This window comes from Thamnophis elegans, chromosome 4, assembly GCF_009769535.1.
Source record: "Thamnophis elegans isolate rThaEle1 chromosome 4, rThaEle1.pri, whole genome shotgun sequence".
NCBI classification, from domain to species: Eukaryota; Metazoa; Chordata; class Lepidosauria; order Squamata; family Colubridae; genus Thamnophis; species Thamnophis elegans.
This window is the reverse complement of record NC_045544.1, coordinates 122,722,289-122,747,134: the sequence shown is the minus strand read 5'-3', so window position 1 is coordinate 122,747,134 and position 24,846 is coordinate 122,722,289. Positions and strand designations below refer to the sequence as shown.

Below are 24,846 nucleotides of genomic sequence, written 5' to 3'. Positions count from 1 at the left end.
AGTGGAGAAAAAAAGGAAGCATGGGAATGGCACAGATTGGCTATTCGGCCAGTGGCTTTGGGGATATGATTGGCCGACATCGAGCAGCTACTGTAAGCAGAGGCAGAGCTTTAAGGCGGCAGCGCCAAGATGGCGTATCAGACTTTCCGGCAGGAATACCTGCAGGTGCCTCCTGTCACACGGGCCTACACTACCGCCTGCGTCCTCACCACCGCGGCTGTGGTGAGTGGGGGGGAAGGGTTGGGCTCCCGTGGTCGCTCGGTGGTAGAATAAGCAGCCGTTCGAGGGGAATCCGTAGAGCCTCCTCCTTTGACATACCTCTGCCTTGGCTATTGGGCAGATCTGTTGTATTTCCAGATCGGGTCGTGATGAACTCCCCCCTCTCCCTTTGGTTCCGATAATTAATTAGATTTATATACAGCCCGTCTCAGTATCCGAAGTGGCTCTGGGCGGCATAGAAACTTTGTGCAGCTTAAGTTTCCAAAAAGGGTTATTATATATCTGTGGCATTGAATGTAAACAACCTTTCCACTCCTGGGGACCCATCTGCTGAGAACCGACATTAGAACAGGCTATGAAGAGTTAGGATCCCTTAGAATGATTTTATCATGTGGCTGTGTAGATTAAAATCGGGTTGAGAGGAGAATTAGGAAAAAAGTGTATAAAATAGAATCTGCGACCCAGTCCATATATAATCAAAATATTTATTCTTCCACTGAATAGTAAATCTAGTCTGAGAAACCACCTTCCAATCGACTTGCCTGCAACATAACTAAAGTATTACCTAGCTATCTTATCATTGGCTAATATTACCGTAGACATTTTTCTGCTATACGCATAAACTCACATCGTAAAATATGGTACAAAACAAATGAAAATGTCAGATAGCTTTGATATTGAAGGTATATATGTATGTATGTATGTATTTTAAACACTGGCTTTTGGGATAGTGTGCACATAAGAAAAACACTCTTAGCATGTTTTCCTCAATGGCCAAACAAATATATGAAAAGCAGGACATAAAAGCAGTAGCCTTCCTTTTTGCCTGAAGTGTAACATCAAATTTCTATCTACAGATATTTATTACAAGTTTTATCTTGCTTTTTTAAAAGTTATCTTAAAAAGTGGTCTTTGCTATACCTATTGTATTCATATTGTTGTTTTGCATAGAATTCTGAAATAGAACAAATGGTTTGATTATGAGGGTTCATCTTTATGGAGGGGGGGGGAATGGTATTTTGATTTATGTTTGTGGGAAAATAACCCCAGCAGATTCTTGCCTGACTAGTATTGGATTAAATCAGATGAGTGTTTATGCATGAAGATGGATTGGCTATGAACCAGATTGCATTAGGTCATCAAAGATACTCTATAAATTCAGTAATATAACCTGCCTAATGGTGGATTCATAAATCACAATGTTGTACAACTGAGACTTCCTTTGTATTTTTTTTAGCAATTAGAATTAATCACACCTTTTCAACTGTACTTCAACCCAGAATTGATATTTAAAAACTTTCAAGTAAGTGCTTTTTTGCATATTTTTCATAAAGACAAGTAGCATAATGCAATTTTCACAAATCAGAATTGCTGATATTTTTAACAAGTGGAATCAATTTTGAGATTTATGGTAGAACTCTCTAACACAGGGCTGTCAAGCTCAAAGCCCAGGGACCAGATTCGGCCTGCAGGGTGCTTAGATCTGGCCCGTGAGGCCACCCTGGAAACAGCAAAGAACTGGCCTGTGATGCATCTGCCAGCGAAAAAGGAGCTTGCGCAGCCCTCCTGAGCTCCGTTTTTGCTGGCACAGGGTTGCAGGAGGCTGTCACAACTGAAAACTGAGCTTGCAAGGACCACAGGTAACCCTCTGGAGCTCCATTTTCACTGGCAGAGGGTTGCAGGAGGCCGTCACAGGCAAAAACAGAGCTTGGAACCTGTTTATACTGGCAGAGTGCTCAAGGTACCACAGGTGCCCCTGAAACAAGTGACATTGAGCTGGCCATGCCCACCCCCGAGGGCAAACACAACCCTGATGTGGCCCTCAATGAAATCGAGTTTGACACCCCTGCTCTAATACCTACAATAATTAATCCTAATAATGTAATATGCTGATTCTACTACCAAATATGATTGTTCTGTATGTATGTGTGTGTATATATATATATATATATATATATATATATATATATATATATATACACAATATATATATAATACAAGTGTGTATATATGTGTGTGTGTGTATATATGTATGTATGTATGTATATGCATTTGTGTGCCTGCCTCTCTCACACACACATTGGGCCAGGCCGCAAGCTGGAAGTGTTGGGAACCACTGCTTTACAGCACTCCCTAAGCTGTTTACAACATCAGCATATTGCCCCCAACAATCTGGCTCCTCATTTTACCAACCTTGGAAGGATGAAAGGCTGAGTCAACCTTGAGCCAGTCAGGATTGCACTCATGGCAGTGGGCAGGGTTAGCCTGCAATACTGCATTCTAATCACTGCACCACCACAGCACCCTCAAACAAGCAAGCATTTGTTTAAATGTGTTTTATTAATTTCTCATCCTCATATCTCTTGCAGGTATGGAGGCTGATTACAAACTACCTTTTCTTTGGGCCAGTTGGATTCAATTTTTTATTTAATATGATATTCTTGTATCTTTTGCTTATCTTCTGTATGCAAGCTTACTTATGCTTCCATATGTAAGACGTTTTAGACATACCACAATGAAAGTTGGCTGAATCTTCTTTTCTAATTTTATTTAATATACTGTATATACTCGAGTATAAGCCTAGTTTTTCAGCCCACTTTTTGGGCTGAAAAAAGCCGCCTCGGCTTATACTCGAGTCAGTGAAAAATTTGCCCGAAATGGAGGAGAAAAAGGGGCGGGGCCATGCCGCTGGGTGACACTCGTGAATGGCCCGGCGCCCCTGTGAGTTTCCCCTCCCTCTGTGTCAGTTTGCCGCGCAGCGCGCACCGCACCATCCCCCCTCCTCACGTTCTAATGTAATGCAGGGCTGTCTTACGATTCCCCTTCCTCCCCCTCCTGCCGCTCTGCAACGATGTCCCACCTCCTCCTTGTTATGGCAAGCAGCCACATAGCGATGTCCCACCTCCTCTGGTACAGTGATCCAATGATAGGAATCACTGTGCCGTGTGTCATAGGAGGCGGGACATCGCTCCCGCGGCTGCACGGGACATCATCATCACAGCGGGACATCAGCATCATGAGGTGAGTGAAGTATTTCATTGAATACACCGCTAGTTTACTGTTTTTCTTTGAAATAAATATTCAAAAACATTATTGGTATCTATTTTTATTTTTGAAATTTACCGGTAGCTGCTGCATTTCCCACCCTAGGCTTATACTCGAGTCAATAACTTTTCCAGGTTTTTGTGGTAAAATTAGGTGCCTCGGCTTATATTCGGGTCGGCCTATACTCGAGTATATACGGTACTGCCATAATTTACATGGATTCCAAGTGGTTTAGGAACTTTAGAAGCAAGTAAGTAATTTAAGGAGGATGACACTAGCTGCAACTGATTCCTTCTTTGAAAAAAATATAAGCCATATGTTTTGCTGTATTTTAAGGGTAATCACTATTTCTTTTCATACGTCAGCAGTGCTAGGTCCTAATTTGTTTATGGATAAATCAAGTTTTGCTTAGAGTTAAGATGCCCAAAGGAACCTCTGTAGTAGTATTAATTTGGTCATTCCTTGGTATTACCTCATAAGGCTTAGATTATGTTTGGAAATGAGGATATGAGGGGAAAAACCTACTTTGTGGTCTTAGCTACTTTCAAGATGACCCCCTCCAAACACTGTACCAGATACATTATTACAGATAGAAATTTTAGTTGCTAAGTGTTTCCTCACTGTAGCTCTGCTGAAGCAGGTAATACCTACTGCAATTGGTGATGTTATTCACCAAATTTATAATCTTTTTAAATTAAAATCACCTGGAGAATAGGAGTTCAAATCCTTCCTTAGGCATGAAGGGTGACCTTCAGCCAGTCACACACACTCAGCCCAACCCACCTCACAGGGTGGTGGTTGTGGGAAAAATAGGAAGGAGTACTAGGTGTGTTCAGTGCCTTGAGTTATTTCTAAAAAATAAGAAAAGTGGTATACAAATAAAAATAGCATTGAAGCATTAGATGTTGAATCAAGAATATTCCTTTAGTTGCTTGATTGTTGCATGCTAGACGTGTCATTGCTGAATATATTAACAAAATTTAAGATGAACATGAGGACTTATTTTGAATACATGTTAATTGATGTCGATTTCTCCAGATCCATTTTCTTTGTAGGAGGAATAGATTTACATATCTGAGTCAAATAACGTATTTTTTTACAAAATTTACATAGCTACCCATTTTAAACAAAGCTAGGTGGCTAAAAATAATCCATGGAAGAAATAACTCCTCAAATCACAAATATAAAAACAAAATTATAATAACTGTAATCCAACTGAGAATATGATCATTGTGATTTATTCTTGTTGCATCTGTGAGATCGGCACTGGTAATCTCCAAGTGTAAAAGTCTCAACTATAAAAATCAAGCAATACAAAATTAGATCTGTAATGATAGGAGGCAGATTATCCTGGTTTTAACTTGGTTACAAAAGCCTACATTAGATTTTTGGATTGTATGGGCAGAAAGTCCCTGATATATACCAATTCTGTGGCCTAGAGGTTTTAATGTCAGTATTGACCTTATTTCCCAAAAGATTTGATAAAATGTTTGGCTCTCTCTAATTAACAATAGCCTAGAATTATTTTAGTTCTAAATATTAAACTAAAGGTGTATCTATTTCCTTTTCTTCTTCCATCTCTGAATCTGAAGCTAAAACACAGAACACAGTTTCATTTTCTTGTAGAAATAAAATATGTGTCTACATCTAGTATTTTCCTGAACTGCTGATCAGATATCGCTATTGTCGAATGCTTGAGGAAGGATCATTTCGTGGTCGGACAGCAGACTTTGTATTTATGTTCCTTTTTGGTGGACTCTTAATGACTGTATCCTTTCATTGTTGGATTTTATATATAAGATCTGGGATAAGATAAAATGATAATAATTGTTCTCCATCTATTTTAGGGATATCTCTTTAATATTAATACATCTTCTAGGAAGTCAACTAAACAAATAGCATGCATTATTTTCAGAAATGAACACTTTATGAGAGAATTCTGAGTTCTTATGTTGATGGGAAGCTCCTTGATTCATGCAGTGCCATTATGATATCTACTAGACCTGATCAGGGGAAATTATTTATAAAAATGCCCATTGTTTCAAAGAAAACATTTCCTTGTTTGATTTGGGCTTTAACTTTTGAAAAGAGTCTCAAGTGTACCGCTTCATAAAAGAGTTTCAAAACTCTGGAACATTTTGTTAGGTGATACTTTCAAACAAGATAATATCTTTCTGAAGAGCAAAGGAAATCTAAAGACTATTTAATTTCAGAATACATATTTACTTGCAAGAGAAAAACACTGGTAGTGAAAAACTTCAGACATTCAGGACAAGATCCTATTCTACCCTACTGCAATAACTTTTATTTCCTTTCTTCAGGCCAGCCTGCAGGTGTATCTATTTTATCTTCACAATCATCTAGTAACAATAATTAGGCTAAGAATACAAGATCAGCCTCAGATCACTTTGCATAATTTCTTTGTGAAATGGGAAGTGAAACCTAGGCTTATGCTGAGTCAAACTAGGGCTGTATATTTATGTACATTAAGTAGCAACCACTCTCCAGGTGAAGGGACTTTGCTAGCTTACTCTCAAATACAGCTAGTCCTTGACTTAGAACAGTTCATTTAGTAACCGTTTGAAGTTACAAAGGCACTGGAAAAAGTGACTAATGACCATTTTTCACACAACTGTTGCAACATCTCTATGGTCACATGACCAAAATTCAGACACTTTGCAGCTGATTCATATTTATTACATCTGCAGTGTCCCAGGGTCATATGATCATCTTTTCCAACCTTTAACAAGCAAAGTCAATGGGGAAGCTAGATTCACTTAACAACTGTGTATAACTGCAGTGATTCACTTAACAACCATGATAAGAGTTTGTTAAATGGGACAGAGTTCAATTAACTGTGTCACTTAACAACAGAAATTTTGGGCTCAATTGTGATCATAAATCAAGGGCTACCTGTACTAAAAACTAAAGCTCTTCTTTACTGTAATCATGTGTTTGATCAATGCAAGTGTGGAAATCATGTCTTAGTGGTATTTCCCTCTTACTTTTATCATTTTGTCCTGGAGAATTAGGAAGTTCAGGCCGCTGCAGCTTTGCAAAAAATTCACTCAGTTGAGGCATTGCACCAGTCTCAGTTTAAAAAGTTTCATTATGATTAGGCAAATATGGTTTGCAATCTGGCATCAAATCTGTACCACAGGTTGAAGTAGATCTGCTTCAGGAAATGTGTCTTAAGGATTTTTACAGTGTGTAAATTAAACAGTAAACCTTTCCGTTGTGAAGGTTCTTTTTCCTTTTCCTTTTTAAGATTTGGAATATTATTTTAGGCTTTAAATCTGATTTATTTTTTGTTGTTCCTCATTCCTAATGTGCCCCTAGACATTGTGAATTACTAAAATAAATATGTATGCAGGATTACAATTTTCTACTATTTATTTTTAAATTTATCTGATAAAACTACAATGACTTTTTCTTTAACCATTATTCCTATCAGCTTTTTGGCTTGTTTGTCAACTTGGTTTTTTTAGGGCAGGCATTTACGATAATGCTAGTATATGTCTGGAGCCGCAGAAATCCTTTTGTTCGCATGAATTTCTTTGGGCTTCTCATCTTTCAGGCTCCATTTCTTCCATGGGTTCTCATGGGATTTTCACTTTTATTGGGAAACTCCATTATAGTAGATCTTCTAGGTAAGATGATCGAAAATTATGTCAGTAAGTGAGCTATAATAAAATCCTTGCATGGTGACCTGCCTCATCCCTTTAAAATTGTTATTTGCTTTTCTGCTTGTGTATGCTAAAATTTAAAGTTACAATTATGCAATGCATTGATAGTTATTGAGGACTCCCAGCAGCAAAGATGTGAAGGACCAGATCATTCTTGAGGACTATCTATGTAATTGCTAAAAGTCGTCCTTGATGATGCATAATTTTAAAAACAATTCTTCATAGCAGCCTTTTTTAATCATTATGAGGGGATACAAATTCATCCCCTAGCTTAATAATGAGAATTGTGCATACTTTGCCGAATGTAAAATGGAGAATTCATAAAAGCACTACTGTGCTGCTTGTTGTCTTACAGTTCACATATGAAGAAAAGAGACCAAGAAAAGCAATGCTACATATGAAAATCTTAAATTAGAAACAGCCTGCAAAATATATCTTGAGGTGCTTCTAAAAAATAGATGAACTGATGATGCGAAAAACAATTAAATGTTTTAAATGTTAAAGCAACAGGAGGAGGTTTTGCTGCCCACCTAAATATTCACACAATTGGAAAAGAAAACTAACTTCTTTAGAATTCCTAAGAAACAATCTTTTCAAGCCTCAGGTAGTCTTTTATGAAACAGGCTTTTAAAATGCTTTCTCAAAACTGCAGTGATTAATGTTGGGTAGTTGGATGCTTTTAGACTTTTGTAATAAAACAATGTGTTTCAATACCCCCCCCCCCCATCTCTAGGCATTGCTGTGGGTCACATATATTTCTTCTTGGAGGATGTCTTTCCAAATCAGCCTGGAGGAGGCAGGCTTCTAAAAACACCATACATATTGTAAGTGCTTTCTAATATTATTATTTATTTAAATCATTTATAGACGTTTTCCTTTGTGATGGATGTTGAATGGAAGGGAAGAGGCAGAATCAACTACCCAAACTAATGCAAAACAGTTGTATTCAGTGAGCAAATTCCAAACCTAAAAAGATTGAAAATGGACAGAGATGGAGTTTAATCCACATTGAGTTCCTGAATTACTGCCTTAATCTCCCAGATTTGTTCACTGTTTTCCAAGCAGAGCTTAGTTGATCATACCTAAGAGGTATATAATTAAATGGAATTCCCAGAGGAAGTCTACATTAATATTAGAACACATGCTTCACAGGATGAATATCCTGAATTCAACCCTAGTTTGAATAGAGCTAGGAATAGTATCTAAAATTAGAGAAGCACGGTCACGTTAGCATAATACTGAACTAAATGAATTGGTTGCCTCACTCAATATACAGTGCCAGATAATTGCTGTGGAGAATATCTGTCTATAAGTACTGTTTGTGGGATTTACAAAAGCATCTCACTGGTTACCTACAGAACAGGTAGTTGAAATAAATGGATACTTTTTGGCCTCAGTTGGCATTTACCATAGTAGACTGGACCATATCATCTTAGAAAAGTCTAATAGGTCTTAAATCCATTTAGAATTCAGTTTATATCCTATACAAAGGAAACTGATAAACCAGAATATTGTGATAACTAAGTAACTTGATAAATTTCAATAATAGCAAGAGCTAAAAAAAAAAATCACCCTACCCTGCTTTGCTGCTTGGGCTTGATGAAAGCTGTATTTGGTAAGTCTGTAGAATATCAAATTGGGGAAAGCTGCAATAGTTACAAGAAAGTAATTTAGAAACAGCATTTAAAAATCTTTTTAACAGAGAAATACCAAATTGAGAAATACATGCAGTTTAGAACTAATGGTTCTTCCTGAGCCAAATATACATACATTCCTAATTCTAGCCATCTGTTTTTTCCAATTACCCTTGAGGTAAAAGAGAAAAGAACAGGTTGGCAGAAATCATGGTCCTTTAAATGCTTCCCTTTTGTTAGTAATATATGTACACTTTTCTATTTTCTGTTGACTTGAGCATTAAAAGTATATGTTTTGCTTAACAGGAAACTAATATTTGATACTCCAGAAGAAGATCCCAATTACAATCCATTACCTGAAGAAAGGCCAGGAGGTTTTGCATGGGGAGAAGGTCAACGCCTAGGAGGCTGAGATCCAGCAAACATCTTTGACGAGAGACTAGGCAAGCAGACCACTCTGGAGAATGGTTCTGTTCTCTTGTGCATAAAAGAAGTTTTGACAATTCTGAATATGCAAAACATTTTTTTCAAAAATGAAAAAAACATCTGATCAAAAGACATTTTTCAAGGAACTGACTTCAAACACTCTTGAAGACTTTTACATTGATTTGTTTAGAAATGAATGACCCAAGTCAAGAAAAACTGGAAATGCACATTCTTGTGTTCTTCAGTTCATGTGTAAAAAGAAATATTTGTAAGGGCCTTTTCAATTTTATTTCATACAGAACTGGGCAACTACAGAAGATGAATAAAACGGTTTATTTTACTTTTACTTTTTCATTAGATAATTAAACAGGCGAGTTTATTTAACCTGCTGGCCATGGCAACGGCGCCTCTGAAGCAAACTACAACTGAAGAGCCTCTTTTTTTTCCTCAGAAGATTTGGGCAGATTTTATATGCTGAATTATGTGAAAGTCTTTGTGTTTACCAAAACTGGTTTACTGTTATGTTTGCAGTGTAACCCCCAGTGGTGGCTAGGGACCGAGCTGGTTGGTAAGGTTTCATATGTAAATTGTAAAATTGGTTAGCTATAAGGTACAATCCATGTTCCTTACGTACAGTGTTATATATTCTCTTAAAAACAGATTTCTCATGTGGGGTTTGGGATTAGAGTCAAAGTAGACACTATTATAGTAGATACTATAGACGTTTTGACTTTTATATCTTCAATTCCATTGGCATCTTTACTACTTTTGTATTTCATGGAACATGATTTGTCTTCCTCTATTGCTACTTGAAAAGGAAACATCTAAGAAACTAAGAAACATACTGTTTCATACAAATCTCATGACAGACTGCACTGGAAGAATGAAAGTTCTAAGCTATAATTTGTTCAAAATATCTGTTTTATGAAAGACCAGTTCTCTTCAAGACTAAAAAGTGCTTTATTTGGTCTGTTGTGTGGGTGAATTACCTTCTGAGTTTCACACTTGAATTGCTGCACAGTGGCCTTAGCATCCCACCAAATAAAAGATAGCTGAAATTCCGAGATCATAAAATTTTGTGAGATCTTAAGATTCTTGTACCCTAGGTTTTAGCCAGTTAAAAAAAGTTAGAGTTCAGATTTGGGCTGCGATTTAGTTTGAAGAGTGTGAAGTTATTAAACTTTGACATACTTAAGGTAGAACAAATTCTGATATGTTTGGTGATAAGCCAGTTGACCTATAGACAGTGTTTAACCATTCTATATGATATCTGATGAGCAGTCAGCCTTCCTCATAACTTAAGCCATCCAGTTGCTGGTATTGTCCAGATAACTGCATTGCTGTCACTAGCTTTTCCCCATTTCCAAACTTAAAAGTTCTCGGTTAAAACACAGCACCAAACAATCATACTCTTGCGTGCCTGTGCGCATGCTGATTTTTTTAAAAAAAATCTGGAACAGTAAAACTGGACTTGATATAAATTGAAGGCAGTTTCAGTCATTCTTCCTCATAGACTCAGATTAGGAGTATACAATGTATGGATCAATGGGTACATGGGGTAGAGTCAAAATGTTTGGGCTTTTACATTTTAAATGGTCCAAGAGGATAAATGCATGTATTAAACTTTAGATAACTTAATGGAGTTATATAAGGAAGATAAACTATGAATAGTTTTAACTTATCTAATGTTAGATTTAACATTAGATAAGATTCATAGTTAGCAATAGCTACTTCATAAAGATAACTCTGATGTTGGGGGCAGTACAGCACTGCCTTTGAAAACCAGTATTGATAAGGATGCTAAATGTTGTTATGTTTGCTGGCCTCAGCAATCCGAGTTACTCTAAATACTTCAAACCACTGAGAATCACAAAAATTCATACAACCACCAGCAAATTCTCATTTTCCAAAATCTTTATTTCCCCCACATCTCATCTAAACTGGTTGTGTAAAAGGTGGAGATTTTGTAGCTTTCTAAATCCCATGGATAAACTTTTCTTACTGCTAGTGATTTAAAAAATACTCTTTATTTTAAAATAAAATAATGAATACTGTGATGATTTTAAAAACAGGGTCCTAGCGGCATGCAAGTTCAAACCATCTTGTTTTACAGTTTTATATGTATGTTTTCCTCAAACAACCTTTGTGGTAAAGTATTAAAAATTCAGGCTTGCCTGGTAGGGCAAGTAAAAGATAGCTCCTCAGCATGCTGGCTGAGGAATTCTGGGAGCTAAAGTCCACAAGTAAAGTTGCCAAGGTTGGAGACCCCTGACCTAAATCTACAGAATTCAGTTAAGTGTTAACTGACAAATTAGAAGTAAATGCTGTTTAGGCAGCTATAAATAATGGCGCTTTTTCCCCGTGAATCCATAAAGTCCGGCCGCAATGAAAGACAAAGTAAACCTACTCATGTCCACATACAGCAAATTACACGGCACTCCTTCATAAAATTTGAGTATCATGTATCTCTTGACTCAGAATCTCCTGCCTCGTGGAAATTGGAATTCCCCGAGATAAGAACTTCAGGAAACAAAAGTAAACAAGCAAAACACGAGGGCAGGACCCGCTCCAACGTGCAACACAACACCCGGTTTCACAAAACCGCGAAACTTGCAGACCCAGAAGACTCAGCCCTTGGGTGAGCGGTAGCGCGCATGCCTGAATCGGAGAAAGCGCGAGCGAACTACAATCTCCAAGAGCCTCCTGCGACCTCAGCGAGCGGGCGTTGACAAGAAGCGGGCGCGAGGATCGCTGGGAAATGTGGTCCGCGTTTTTTCCTGAGGCAAACTCTTGAGGGGCGGGGCCCGGCGAAGCATGTTACCTGACGCCGGCGAGGACGCCGCCGCTACCACTGGAAGCCGAGGATGCCTCAGAGAACCGGGGAGCTGCCCCCGTTCAAGAAACCGAAGCTGGCGTCCACCACGCTGCCTCTCGCCTCTGGATCGCGCCGAGCGATGCTACTAACGACGCCGGGGACGAAACGCCACCCTTCGTCCTCCTCTTTGTCGTCGTCGTCATCCTCCTCTTCCATAGGGATCGACAGCCAGCGACGGAGCCTGCCGATTTTCCAAGCGCGGGGGACGCTGCTCGGGCAGCTCCGCACTTTGGACTGCGCGGTCCTGATCGGTGAGGGAATCATGCCCTTCCCCCACCCTTTCTAAACAGCCTTGCTTTGGGGGGAGGAGTCAAAAGAAGCCTCTCCCCTTTCCCGAAGGGGGGGGTTGAGCGGGAGTGCTCCTCCCTGCTTACTGCAGGAAAGGGGCGGAGTCTGGCGTTATGTTCGTTCTGCGCAGCTGCTGTGCGGAGGGCGGGGCTTTCCCATAGCCTCTCTTTGCTGTCAATTTCCTCTTCTTGGGGGAATTTTTCCCCTTGATGGGAAAAAAAGCAGAATATGAAAATGCTGCTTCTCTTTACCTTCCGCCCCCGAGTAGATGCAAAGCTCCCTTTTGGCCACTGAAAAAGACCCGCGGATGTTCCCTGCTTTTTATTGTTGAATACTTTTTTTGCACTGAGTCTTTTGCTGGGGATCCTCCTCTTACCCGCCCCTTTCTCTGCAGTGCTGGAGGATCGGAGTTTGTGACCGGCTCCCAGTGTGGTTTTAAGGCTGTGCTTTGAACTGCCGCACTCAGGTGTCCCAAAATAGGAATAGGGATTGTAAAGCTGTAGCTGAGCGGTGTCTTAAGACGCTGAGCTTGTCAATCAGAAAAGTCGGAAGTTCGGGGGTTCGAATCTCTAGCGCCGCATAAAGAGTGAGCTCCCGCTACTTGTTCCAGCTTCCAGCCAACTTAGCAGTTCGAAAGCATGTAAAATGCAAGTAGAAAAATAGGAACCACCTTTGGTGGGAAGGTAACAGTGTTCCATGCGCCTTTGGTATTTTAGTCATGCTGGCCACATGACCATGGAGATGTCTTTGGATAGCATTGGCTCTTTGGGTTAGAAATGAAGATGAGCACCACCCCCTAGAGTCGGAAACGACTAGCGCATATGTGCAAGGGGAACCTTTACCTTAGCCCACTACAGCTGTTGACAGGTTTTTGGCAGATGTTAGCTTATGGTTTCCTGATACAGGTAGTCCTCGACATACAAAAGTTTAGTGACCTTTTGAAGTTTTACAACAATAAAGTGAAAAAAAAAGATCTGTGACCATTTTTCACACTTATGACCCTTGCAGTATCCCCAGGGTTATGGGACCAAAATTCAGATGATTGGCAACTGAATTGTATTTATGACGGTTGCAGTGTTCTAGGATCATGTGATCATCTTTTGTGACCTTTTGACAAGTAGAGTTAATGGGGTTCACTTAACAGCCATGTTACTAACATAACAACTGTAGTGATTCATTTAACAACTGTAGCAAAAAAGGTAGTAAAATAGGGCAACATTGACTTAACTGTTTCCTTTAGTAACATAAACTTTGGTCTCAATTGTGATCATAAGTAGATTTTGCTACATTTCCTCAAAAAGGTACATAGGGGTGCTGATGACAGACCCTATTTTTTGTTGGATATGGTTTAATTAGCCTCTTTTCAATTATTCTCAAGTATTTGAAATGCAAGCCAGTTTTTAAAGTGGGGGGGGATCTTTCACTTTATTTTCCTCATTTATTGAAGATTTCATCCAAAATCTAGCAAATTGATGTGGTTAAAAGAGATTATTTATTGGACAGAAAGTAACTAATCTGAGGCTACTCAGTGGTTTAGCATATATTTCCCTGAAACTAATGTTTGAAAGCAATGTTTGAGTAGGTGAAAATAAGTCATGAGTTACAGGGTAACAGTAAACACAATCTAAAGTTCATGCAAGCTTTAGATGAAGCTAAAATGGGGTTCGGTATCTTGGAGGTAGCATATTATTGGACCCCTGCAACTGTGTTTTCTTAGCCAGGATTAGGGGTTAGCATGTTGTAGGAACTCAACCAATAGGGAGATTTTCCAAATCGTCCTAAAATACGGACAAATCAAATCAAACAGTAATATATTACACTGACCAATAATCTTTAGAAGGATAATCAGTCACACATTTAAAATATGTTGATTTTAAAAAATGTTGTGGCAAATAAATAGTTGGCATGCATATTTTACTGCTGGAGATAACAAATGGCTATGTCATTTATAATAAACAGTACCAAGAGGTTCACAAAGACTGGGAAACTGTACCTAGCTCTTTTTCTTCTTCTTTTGGTGCTGAAAGAACAGCTCCTGTAGATAAACTGTAAAACTGCTTTCTCCAACAATATAATACAATAGCAGAGTTGGAAGGGACCTTGGAGGTCTTCTAGTCCGACCCCCTGCCTAGGGAAGAAACTCTATACTGTTTCAGACATATGGCTATCCAACATCTTCTTAAAGACTTCCAGTGTTGGGACATTCACAACTTCTGGAGGCAAGCTCTTCCACTGATTAATTGTTCTAACTGTCAGGAAATTTCTCCTCAGTTCTAAATTGCTTCTATCCTTGATTAGTTTCCGCCCATTGCTTCTTGTTCTACCCTCAGGTGCCTTGGAAAATAGTTTGACTCCCTCTTCTTTGTGGCAACCCCTGAGATATTGGAACACTGCTATCATGTCTCCCTTAGTCCTTCTTTCTATTAAACTAGACATACCCAGTTCCTGCAACCGTTCTTCATATGTTTTATTCTCCAGTCCCCTAATCATCTTTGTTGCTCTTCTCTACACTCTTTTTAGAGTCTCCAGATCTTTTCTACATCGTGGTGACCAAAACTGAATGCAGTCTTCCAAGTGTGGCTTTACCAAGGCATAATAAAGTGGTATTAACACTTCACATGATCTTGATTCTATCCCTCTGTATTCCAAAAGCACTGGAATTACATTTAAAACAGTTAAAAATTGACAAAATCACCATCAGTCAAACGCAAAAAGCCGCACTGCTTGGATCTGCATGCATATTACAAAAATACGTTACGACGTCCTAGGCCCCTGGGTGGGGCCCGACTAGTAAACAATGCCAAATCCGGTGAAACAACTGGCTGCTGTGATACAATTCTGTTGTTGCGAATAATAATAATAATAATATCAAGGTTGTAGAGGGCCGAAGTGTACAGTTTATTGCTATCGTTGTTATGGACATGGCTGAAGATGGGAACTATCAAGAAAGAATTGGAAGATTTAATACTGGCTGCTCAAGAACAAGCACTACAAATTAATGCCATGAAAGCGAAGATACAGAAATCCACTGACAACCCAAACTGCCGACTTCGCAATAAGTCGAAACTGTTTCACATTTAATATGTGAATGCAGCAAAATTGCACAAACTGATTACAAAGCTAGACACGACTGAGTTGCTAAATTAATCCACTGGCATTATATAAAAAATATGATTTACCTGTATCCAGAAAGTCGGAACATAAAGTGGAAAAAGTTATCAAAAATGAGAAGGTGAAGATCTTGTGGGACTTTCGAATACAAACGGATCGTCATTTGGAGCAACAACAGGCCAGATATCATGGTTGTAGAGGGCTGAAGGGTACAGTTTATTGATATCACTGTTCCGGAGATGCCAGAGTTGAAGAAAAAGAACTAGAAAAAATCATGAAATATCGCGACCTGGCCATTGAAACTACACAGCTATGGATGAAGCATGTAACAGTGATACCCATTGTCATTGGGGCACTTGGCACCATGTCCAAGAATTTTACAAGATACATCCACAAATTGCAGCTTCCTGCAATAACACCAGCGGAACTGCAAAAAATTGTGCTACTCGGAACATCTTATATTTTAAGAAGGTCCTTGGTTGATACCTAGGATGCTGGCAGCAAACTGTATTTTTGAATGTTCAGGTTGGCTGAGTTTCATGTTTAATGACTAAAGTAAATAAATAAATTAATAATAATAATAATAATAATAATAATAATAATAATAATTATTATTATTATTATTACTGGCGCATAATACACCAGACATCACACTGGTTGAGAAAAATAAGGTCACAATCATAGACATCGCAATACCAGGTGATAGCAGGGTAGCTGAGAAGGAACATGAAAAAATCGCAAAATACCAGGACTTAAAAATTGAAATTCAACGACTATGGCACAAACCAGCAGTGGTAATTCCAGTGGTAATTGGCACACTGGGTGCTATTCCAAAATTACATTTAAAACAGTTAAAAATTGACAAAATCACCATCAGTCAAATGCAAAAAGCCGCACTGCTTGGATCTGCACGCATATTACGAAAATACGTTATGATGTCCTAGGCCCCTGGGTGGGGCCCGACTAGTAACCAATGCCAAATCCGGCGAAACAACTGGCCGCTGTGATACAATTGTATAATAATAATAATAACAACAACAACAACAACAAATCACAAAGTACCGGGACTTGCAAATTGAAGTTGAGCGACTGTGGAAAAAGAAATCGTGTGTTGTCCCGATTGTAATTGGAGCCATTGGAGCAATATCTAAAGGGCTACCTCACTATTTGGAAATTTTAAATTTATCAGACTTGAACATTCTGATTCTACAAAAAACCACCCTACTTGGAACAGCTTATATCCTCTGACATTACCTTAACAGTTCCTAGGTCCTTGGTTAGGACTCGCTGTTGAGCTACCAACCAGCCCCAAAGGCTGTGAATCTCACCAAAGATTAACCACACAATAATAATAATAAGTAGTATATCTTTATCCCATCTTTTTAATATAATTTATTTTTTATCAGATTTTCCTTCACTTTTGTTACTTTATAAGTAACTTAAGGGACAACCATACCAAATACTCCTGATCCCTACTTTCCCCACAACCCTGTGGGTTAGGCTGGGACAGAGGGAGCGAGACTGGCCCAAAGTTACCCACTGGCTTTAATGCTAAGAGAGGCCTAAAATTCACAGACTCCTAGTTTCTAGCTCAACACCTTCACCATTACACCAAGCTGGCTCTCAGTGTTAGAATGTGCTTGAAGAGCAGCAGGTAAAATAAGACTGCGGTCCCACAGTATTTGCTTAGAATCCACAACATGAATAACCTCCAAATGGATGGACTTAAAATCCAGAATTCCCTATTCAAAATGATTATCACTGCGAATTTTAGTGTACGGTGGTGCCCAGTTTGGAGCAATCTGACTGAGGCCATTGATTGTTTAAACGAATTCGGAAAACAATTCTGTTTTATTTCCTGTTAGGATAAATAGTGGAGATGCCATATCTGATGTATTTAACAAAATGACATTTATTTGCTTAATAATTGTAGGGGAAACAGGTTCTGGAAAGACAACTCAGATTCCACAGTATCTCTACGAGGGGGGAATTGGGCGCCAAGGAATAGTTGCTGTGACCCAACCTCGTCGTGTAGCTGCTATATCCTTGGCTACTCGCGTCTCAGATGAGAAGAAAAATGAATTAGGAAAATTGGTATGTAGATTGTTTGTTCTCTTTGGATCCTCCTTCTTTCTGTTTCTCTATTTCTATTGTTTGACATCTTCCACTCTCTATCCTAAGATGTGATCTTATTAGAACCTTGATTTGGTGCTTTGCAGAGAAGTTTTGAAATAGACTGAAGGTTAAAATTAGCCAACTCCTGGTTTACTATGCCAATCATTGTACATTTTAGCAGTAATTTTCCCAGACTTAAAGATTAAAACTAAGATTTTCAAATCATAATAATAATGCTACTTAGTTTATGTTAACTAGAAACCGTGGTGATGCAGTGGTTAGAATGCAGTATTGCAGGCTAACTCTGCCCAATGCCAGGACTTCGATCCTGACTGTCTCAAGGTTGACTTTGCCTTCCATCCTTCTGAGGTCTGTAAAATGAGGAGCCACATTGTTGGAAGCAATATGCTGACTCTGTAAACCTCTTAGAAAGTGCTGTAAAGCACAATGAAGCCGTATATAAGTCTAAGTGCTATTGCTAAGTGCTAACTGTAATTAACATAGATAACAATTAGTATTAAAATAAGGGAGAGAAGTGGGAATTATTATACTTTCTTTATGGGAATTTGCTGCTTATCAAGAAGCAATGAAATACTGAGCAATTGCATTGCATTATTCATAAATTAAATGGGAAATATTGAAAAGAAATCATACTTTGTAAAAATAAATTAGGTGATTAGCTCCATGAGGAAGGCTAATTTGAAGAAGGTTACATGAAATTTGCCCAAATATAAGAGAGTTTAAAAATGCTACATTCTTGGACCAGAGATGGGGAGTGGGATATAAGAGTACTGCTTGGGACCAAATACAGCATAAGAAGTTTTTATTTATATATAAAACATTCTGATTATTTATTTAAGATTACTTAATAAGATTTGAAATCAGCTCTTCCACATTCATACTTTATTTGGTTTTTTTTGGTGGTAGGCTATCTCTTCCCACCCTTTGTCATCTTTTAATGACCCCATAATCCCTTGCAGGGCAGAGTGTGAGCAACTGAATGGAGCCCAGTATTTATTGGCCCGATGCCCTTCCTGTTGCTAATGCAGAGTTACATTCAGCAAATATGATCTCAATGTGCCTAGAGAGAGAAATACCTGCCTCTACCTAGGATAGAACTCACAGCCTCCTGATTGAGGCGAGAGCTACAACTCTAAGCCACCGCACCACTCTCTCTTGTCTCACACATCTCCCTTTATTTTAGGTTTGTAATATATTGCAATAGTATATTACAATGAGAATGACCTTGGAAGTTGGGAGGAAGGGTTGCAGCCTAGACAAGGGTCTAATAATTGAAATCTGGATCCAAAGGAGGAGTGGAGTTGAGGAAAGTGTCTCAGAAGGAACCCTCCTTAGTTTTTAAAAGAATAAAAGTAAGGGAGGGGAGAGATACTTTCAGACTTGCAGGATTCTGTTACTATAACCTTACAATGAAGATAGGTAGTGTTCGTTTTCATGGCTGGTGCTTCTTGTCTGAATAACCTCAAAGAGCCAATATATATGTAGCTCTTTACTACTCTGTTGTGCTTGATTTAATGGTTAAAGATGCCTCATGGCTAATCCCCTTTTTTATCCCAATGGCTTTTCTTCTTAGGTTGGCTACACGGTGCGTTTTGAAGATCTCACTTCTGATGAGACAAAAATCAAGTTCCTGACAGATGGGATGCTGCTTCGAGAAGCCATTGGTGACCCGCTTATGCATAAATACAGTGTGGTCATTTTGGATGAAGCACATGAGAGGACAATCCACACCGATGTGCTCTTTGGGGTAGTCAAAGCAGCCCAGAAGAAACGGAAGGAGCTTGGGAAATTACCCTTGAAAGTGAGTGCTGAACATAGAAGAGGAACTGAGTGATAGCTAGGGATAATGAGACTTGAAGCCTGGTGTTCTGATCTAGGCTTCCTGAAAAAGTAAAAAGCAGAGGCTTAGTCCCCCAATTTCAATGGCTGTGAATTATGTTCATTCACAGACCGTAAGGAGTCCCAAATAGTTTGTAAAGAGTCCGACAGTAGGCTGCCAAAGTCTTTCGGGATAAGGCTGATACGCACGCACCATTTTCTTCCTTGAAACGCTGCCAAAGTTTTAATTGGGAATTAGCTTGGCAAGGCTGCATGGAGCAAAGAGTCAAAATGGAGCTTCAGAATGTAAACCGACCAACATGAACAAAGTTGCTTCCTGCAAAGGCTTACGTGTCTTTGCTCCTCCTTTATGTCCTAGGGAAGAGGCTAATCACCTCCAAGCCTTACTCCTGAGTCATCCCTTTTGTCTTAACTGTACTTGCCTTATGGCAGCTCTGTGCATGTGCTTATTGGGAACAGGCTCCTCCTGTTCCTCTGCTTGCTGATGTCTAGCTCTGGAGGCAGCACATAACTCCCAGATGGCCCTGGCCCCCTCTCTGCCTCGGACACAGAGCCCTCATCTGAGCCTTCCCCAGACTCCAGGACTGTCCCATGTTCCTCCCCAACCTCCTCCCTGTCTGACTGCTGCCAGCTCCGCAGGCTGCTGGCTGACCACACCTGATTGGAGGCTGTTATAGGCTGTTTCTTCCCCCTGACTGAACAACATTAACAAGGCAAAAATCTTCTGGTTGGCTGCAGAAGAAAGTGAGAAGCAATTAAAAAAACTTTGGATTTCTGGAAATATTGTTTAAATAGACATACTTTTACCAGCTATCTTCAACATCCATTACAGTACAGTAAAGAAAAAGTCTTTGACTTAAATGAAAAAAAATAAGATGCTTGTATTATTGAGATATTGTATTGTAATATTCATGCTTCAGGGGAAAAAATACCATGTAAGAAATCTGTTAGGCTTCACTTGATTGTAAGTATTTTAATGAACTGACTGAAAAGGTAGTCCCTGTAGGTGTAGGTAGTCCAAAATTGATGTTGCTAAGTGAGAAATTTGTTAAGTGAGCTTTGCCCCATTTTGTGACTTTTCTTACCACTTTTGTTAAGTGTCGTTCGCCCTTTTGTCGGTGAACCCCGAAAAATACAGTATTAACACGGGTGTTAAGTGAATCTGGTGTTAAGTGAATCTGGCTTCCCCCGTGGACTTTACGTGTCCAAAAGTTGCGGGGGGGGGGGGGGGGGAGGTCACAAGACCTTGGGATACAGCAACTGTCATAAATGTGAGTTAGCTGCCGAGCATCTAAACTTTATCCACATGATCGTGGGAATGCTGCAACAGTCATAAGTGTGAAAAATGGCCATAAGTCATTTTTTTCAGTGCCATTGCAACTTTGAACGGTCACTAAACACACTGTTGTAAGTTGAGGACTCCCTGTATTTAAGTCCTAGATGCATCTTCTCTCACTCCAACATTGACATGAAAGTTGAAGGCCAGTCAGGGAATGCATGAATCTGATTAATTAAAAAGCCTTCAACCCTATACAAACGAATTCAGTACAGGTAGCTCTCGACTTACAACAGTTTGTTTAGTGACCTTTCAAAGTTGCAACAGCACTGAAAAAAGTGACATGACTTGTTTCTCACACTTAAAATTGTTGTAGCCTCCCCATAGTCACATAATCAAAATTCAGATCCTTGTGGCAACTGGTTCATATTTATGATGGTTGCAGTCTTTTGCGATCTTTTCACAAGCAAAACCAATGGAGAAGCCAGATTCACTTAACAACTGTGTCACTAACTTGACAAATGCAGTGATTCACTTAATAGCTATAGCAAGAAAGGTAAAACGGGGCAAAATTTACTTAACAAATGTCTCACCTAGCAACATAAATTTTGGGCTCAATTGTGGTCATACGTCGAGGATTACCTGTATTTGCAATTTGTATTTTCGAGCAGATCATAATGCAAAAACCCCTTACTATAATCTTACTACTAGCCCAGAGCATTTTTTGGTTATGTAACCCAGCATTTTGCAGCTAAATCAAGCTGTATTTGCCTTGCCCCCAATCCTCAGACATCTTAGATGCTGAGAACTATCTAGTTTAATGAAAAGAAGGATTATGGGAGACATGATAGCAGAGTTCCAATATCTCAGGGGTTGCCACAAAGAAGAGGGAGTCAAGCTATTCTCCAAGGCACTTGGGTGTAGAACAAGAAGCAATGGGTGGAAACTAATCAAGGAGAGAAGCAACCTAGAACTAAGGAGAAATTTCCTGACAGTTAGAACAATTAATCAGTGGAAGAGCTTGCCTCCAGAAGTTGTGAATGCCCCAACACTGGAAGTCTTTAAGAAGATGTTGGATAGCCATTTGTCTGAAGTGGTAGAGGGTTTCCTGCCTAGAAGACCTCCAAGGTCCCTTCCAATTCTGTTATTCTATATTTTAACTTTCCCATATCTGAAATTCTCAGGTGATTGTCATGTCAGCTACTATGGATGTAGACTTGTTCTCCCACTACTTCAATGGAGCACCAGTTCTTTACTTGGAAGGCAGGCAGCACCCCATACAGATTTTCTACACCAAGCAATCTCAGAGTGATTACCTCCAAGCAGCTCTAGTGACAGTCTTCCAGATCCATCAGGTACAACTCTGGGGAGGTTCTATCTCGACTACTGTTTTTATTTATTTATATGATATATATCTTTTAATTCTGCTCTTTTTGTGATCTCAGAATAGTGCAAAAGTTTATTGCTGCCTCTTTTTCTCTACCACTTATTACCATCGTAATAATCCTGTTTGGTAGATTAAATTGGGAAATGGAGAGTACCCTAGCATCACCCAGGAAGCTCTATAAAATTGAAAGCAGATGCCTGATACTGTAAACAATTTGAATCTAAATGTAATTCCTGTCACACCTAAATAGGAGGCTAAAAAGTAATGGGAGTTGTAGTACAAGGTATTTAGAAAGCACCAGTTGCGGAAGTCTAGTTTAACTACTTCCTATAAACACTTAGGGCTTCTCTCAGTCATTCAAGGTGTTAATGCACTAAGAATGTTGCTATTTTATTACTTCCCCAAATCCCAAAGGTGTCAGTGTTCCAAGTATCATGCCAAATTAAATCAGAGTCCAAGACAAAATGATCCTTAAAGTTCCAATTTAATAAGTCAGACATCTTAGCACATCTGTGGAAATCCCAATTCAGAAAACTTCCTGGGATTCCACCCAGTTGAAAGTTCATGTTCTTATCCCCACACCCATAAATCCATCACATGGTCCAATCTTCTTCGGCCATGCTGGCATCTCCACCCAGCTGGTTCCGGTCAGGTGCAGAGGTGTGGAGACAAAAGATGACCTTGGGCTTCTAGAAAAGAATGACACCAACACATTCCACAGTTCTACTCCTTTCTATTCCCCTCTCCCAACTACTACACTAATGAAAGAGCATAATGAAATAAGAGAGAGTGTGGCAGGCCAAAGATCCTAAAAGGGATATAACTGCAGGCCTGACAAAAGGTTTTAGATCTGAAAACTTTCGACTGACTAGGTGACTTCACTAAGTAACAATTTTCTTTTGCCAGTCCCTTGAAGAAAGCCTTTCAAACAGGGGCGTCAAATTTGCGGTCTGTGGGCCGGATGCGTCACGTGCTGGCCACCCCAGTTTTAGCAAAGAAGAAAAAAAAGTTGTGTTACATCACACGATGACAAGGTGACGATGCAAGGTTGACACCCCTACTTTAAAATAACATGCAATGCAACAAATTACTACTATAATTTGCTAAGAGGTTCACTGTTTGTGTTTTCATATTGACCGTGGAGAAGAAAGCGCTAATTCTCTTCTGTAAAACAAGTATAGATTACTAGCAAGTTGTGTTTATTATTAAAAGTTGCAGAAGCCTGAGTTTTTAAGGAACTAATTATCTGGGCTTTTAATTGTAGCATTAAAAAATAATTGGCCTGATGCTTTAAAAAATACCATATTTTTCGGAGTATAAGACACCGGGGTATACGACACACCAAGATTTCGAAGACGTAAATTTTAAAAAAAAGTTTTTGCCCTCCCCGGTCCCTAGGAGCACTCTGCACTCTGTTTTTTTTGGGGGGAGGGCAAAAATGTGACACATGGGGGCTCGATCTTCCTAAAGGGTAAGGCATTTATCGATCTCAAACCTACTTTTCTCTACCCCTCCCATGGCAGGGCAGGACTAATCATATCTCTCTGCGCTTTATTGTGTCCCCTCTGACCGGCGACACAGAGCCGCTTGGCCCAAGGAGCAGTAGTTGGCTCGCTTCTTCTCTTCAGTGAGGAAGGAAAGACACATGGGGGCTGCTGAAATGGCACCTGAGCAGCAAAAGGGAAGCCCAAAGGAAATAACCCGGCAAGGCTGCCTCCTTGAACAACCAGGCTTGTTCACAGCCCTCTTGGCAACCCCACTTCCTTAGTCTCAGGGCAAAAGCAGGTCCCAGGCTGCATTCCGAAGTTTCCTTTCCATCCTGCACTTCTTCCACTAGCCAAGATCCCAGCGATGCCAATAGCTTTTCCCAGAAAGAAAGTGAAGCTCTAGCATCTTGAGAAAAGACTTTGTGATGAGGAGATTGTTTCTCTTCCCTTCCTCCCCTCCTCCCCCCAATCAGCTCAGATCTGTCATGCAGCAAAGAGATACGGTAGCTGGGTGCAATAGCAGCAATAACAATAAGCAGATCCGGAAAGATTTGGGGTGGGGGGTGGAGAACACTAGATTGGGAAGTTAAAAACCTAGAATGGAACACAATCAAGCTTGATTCAAAAGCTTTGACTTTTGAGAATCTGGAGAGATTGGGGGTGGGGGTGGAGGAAGGGAAGGGAAGAGGAACAATTTCCGTTTTACGAAAGCTTTTCTCAGAATGCTAGATTGGGAAGTTAAAAACCTAGAATGGGACACAATGAAGCTTGATTCAAAAGCTTTGGCTCCTGAGAATCCGGAGAGATTGGGGGGTGGGGGGTGGAGGAAGGGAAGGGAAGAGGAACAATCTCCTTTTTACGAAAGCTTTTCTCAGAATGCTAGATTGGGAAGTTAAAAACCTAGAATGGGACACAATCAAGCTTGATTCAAAGGCTTTGGCTCCTGATAGCAGTGTGCTGCCACCCAGAAATGTTATTACCGCGATCTCTGCCATCTGGAACTGCCCGAGAAGGGGCAGGTAAAGCGGGCCCTGCAGAGATCGTGGTACCAGCGTTTTGGATGGCAGTGCACCGGTCTCAGGAGCCAAAGCCTTTGAATCAAGCTTGATTGTGTCCCATTCTAGGTTTTTAACTTCCTAATCTAGCATTCTGAGAAATGCTTTCGTAAAAAGATTGTTCCTCTTTCTTTTTTTCTTTTTTTTAAGTAATCTTTATTAGTTATACATTTTTTTAAGAGTAAAACATACAAATACAAATACAATTTTAAACATACAACCCCCCTCCCCCCCCCACGGTGACAGTCATTCACAGCCCAATTTTTTTTCCTTCCTCATTGTTAGGTCTCTAAGCCACACCTTCTCATTACAAAATTCAGGGATCTATTACAATACCCATGTTCACTTTTAACTTTCCCCTTAAAAGATTGTTCCTCTTTCC

At 39.7% G+C, this 24,846-nt stretch overlaps 2 protein-coding genes across 2 annotated transcripts in view; both read left to right on the top strand.

The window, feature by feature from the left end:
• The first annotated feature begins 43 nt into the window (after positions 1 to 43).
• DERL2 (derlin 2) lies at positions 44 to 9,978 on the top strand. The gene is made up of 7 exons (XM_032215699.1): positions 44 to 222; positions 1,457 to 1,522; positions 2,589 to 2,662; positions 4,939 to 5,032; positions 6,719 to 6,914; positions 7,684 to 7,774; positions 8,891 to 9,978. Exons 1-7 carry the CDS (start codon positions 130 to 132, stop codon positions 8,994 to 8,996), a joined length of 720 nt encoding a protein of 239 aa, XP_032071590.1. The 5' UTR covers positions 44 to 129; the 3' UTR covers positions 8,997 to 9,978.
• A 937-nt stretch (positions 9,979 to 10,915) lies between these two features.
• The window catches only part of DHX33 (DEAH-box helicase 33), a 31,968-nt gene continuing 18,037 nt past the window's right edge, over positions 10,916 to 24,846 (top strand). Inside the window, exons 1-4 of the mRNA XM_032215698.1 lie at positions 10,916 to 12,136; positions 17,218 to 17,378; positions 18,994 to 19,221; positions 21,720 to 21,890. Coding sequence (XP_032071589.1) covers positions 11,875 to 12,136; positions 17,218 to 17,378; positions 18,994 to 19,221; positions 21,720 to 21,890 — 822 coding nt within the window. The 5' untranslated portion in view covers positions 10,916 to 11,874. The remainder of the gene's footprint in view (positions 12,137 to 17,217; positions 17,379 to 18,993; positions 19,222 to 21,719; positions 21,891 to 24,846) is intronic.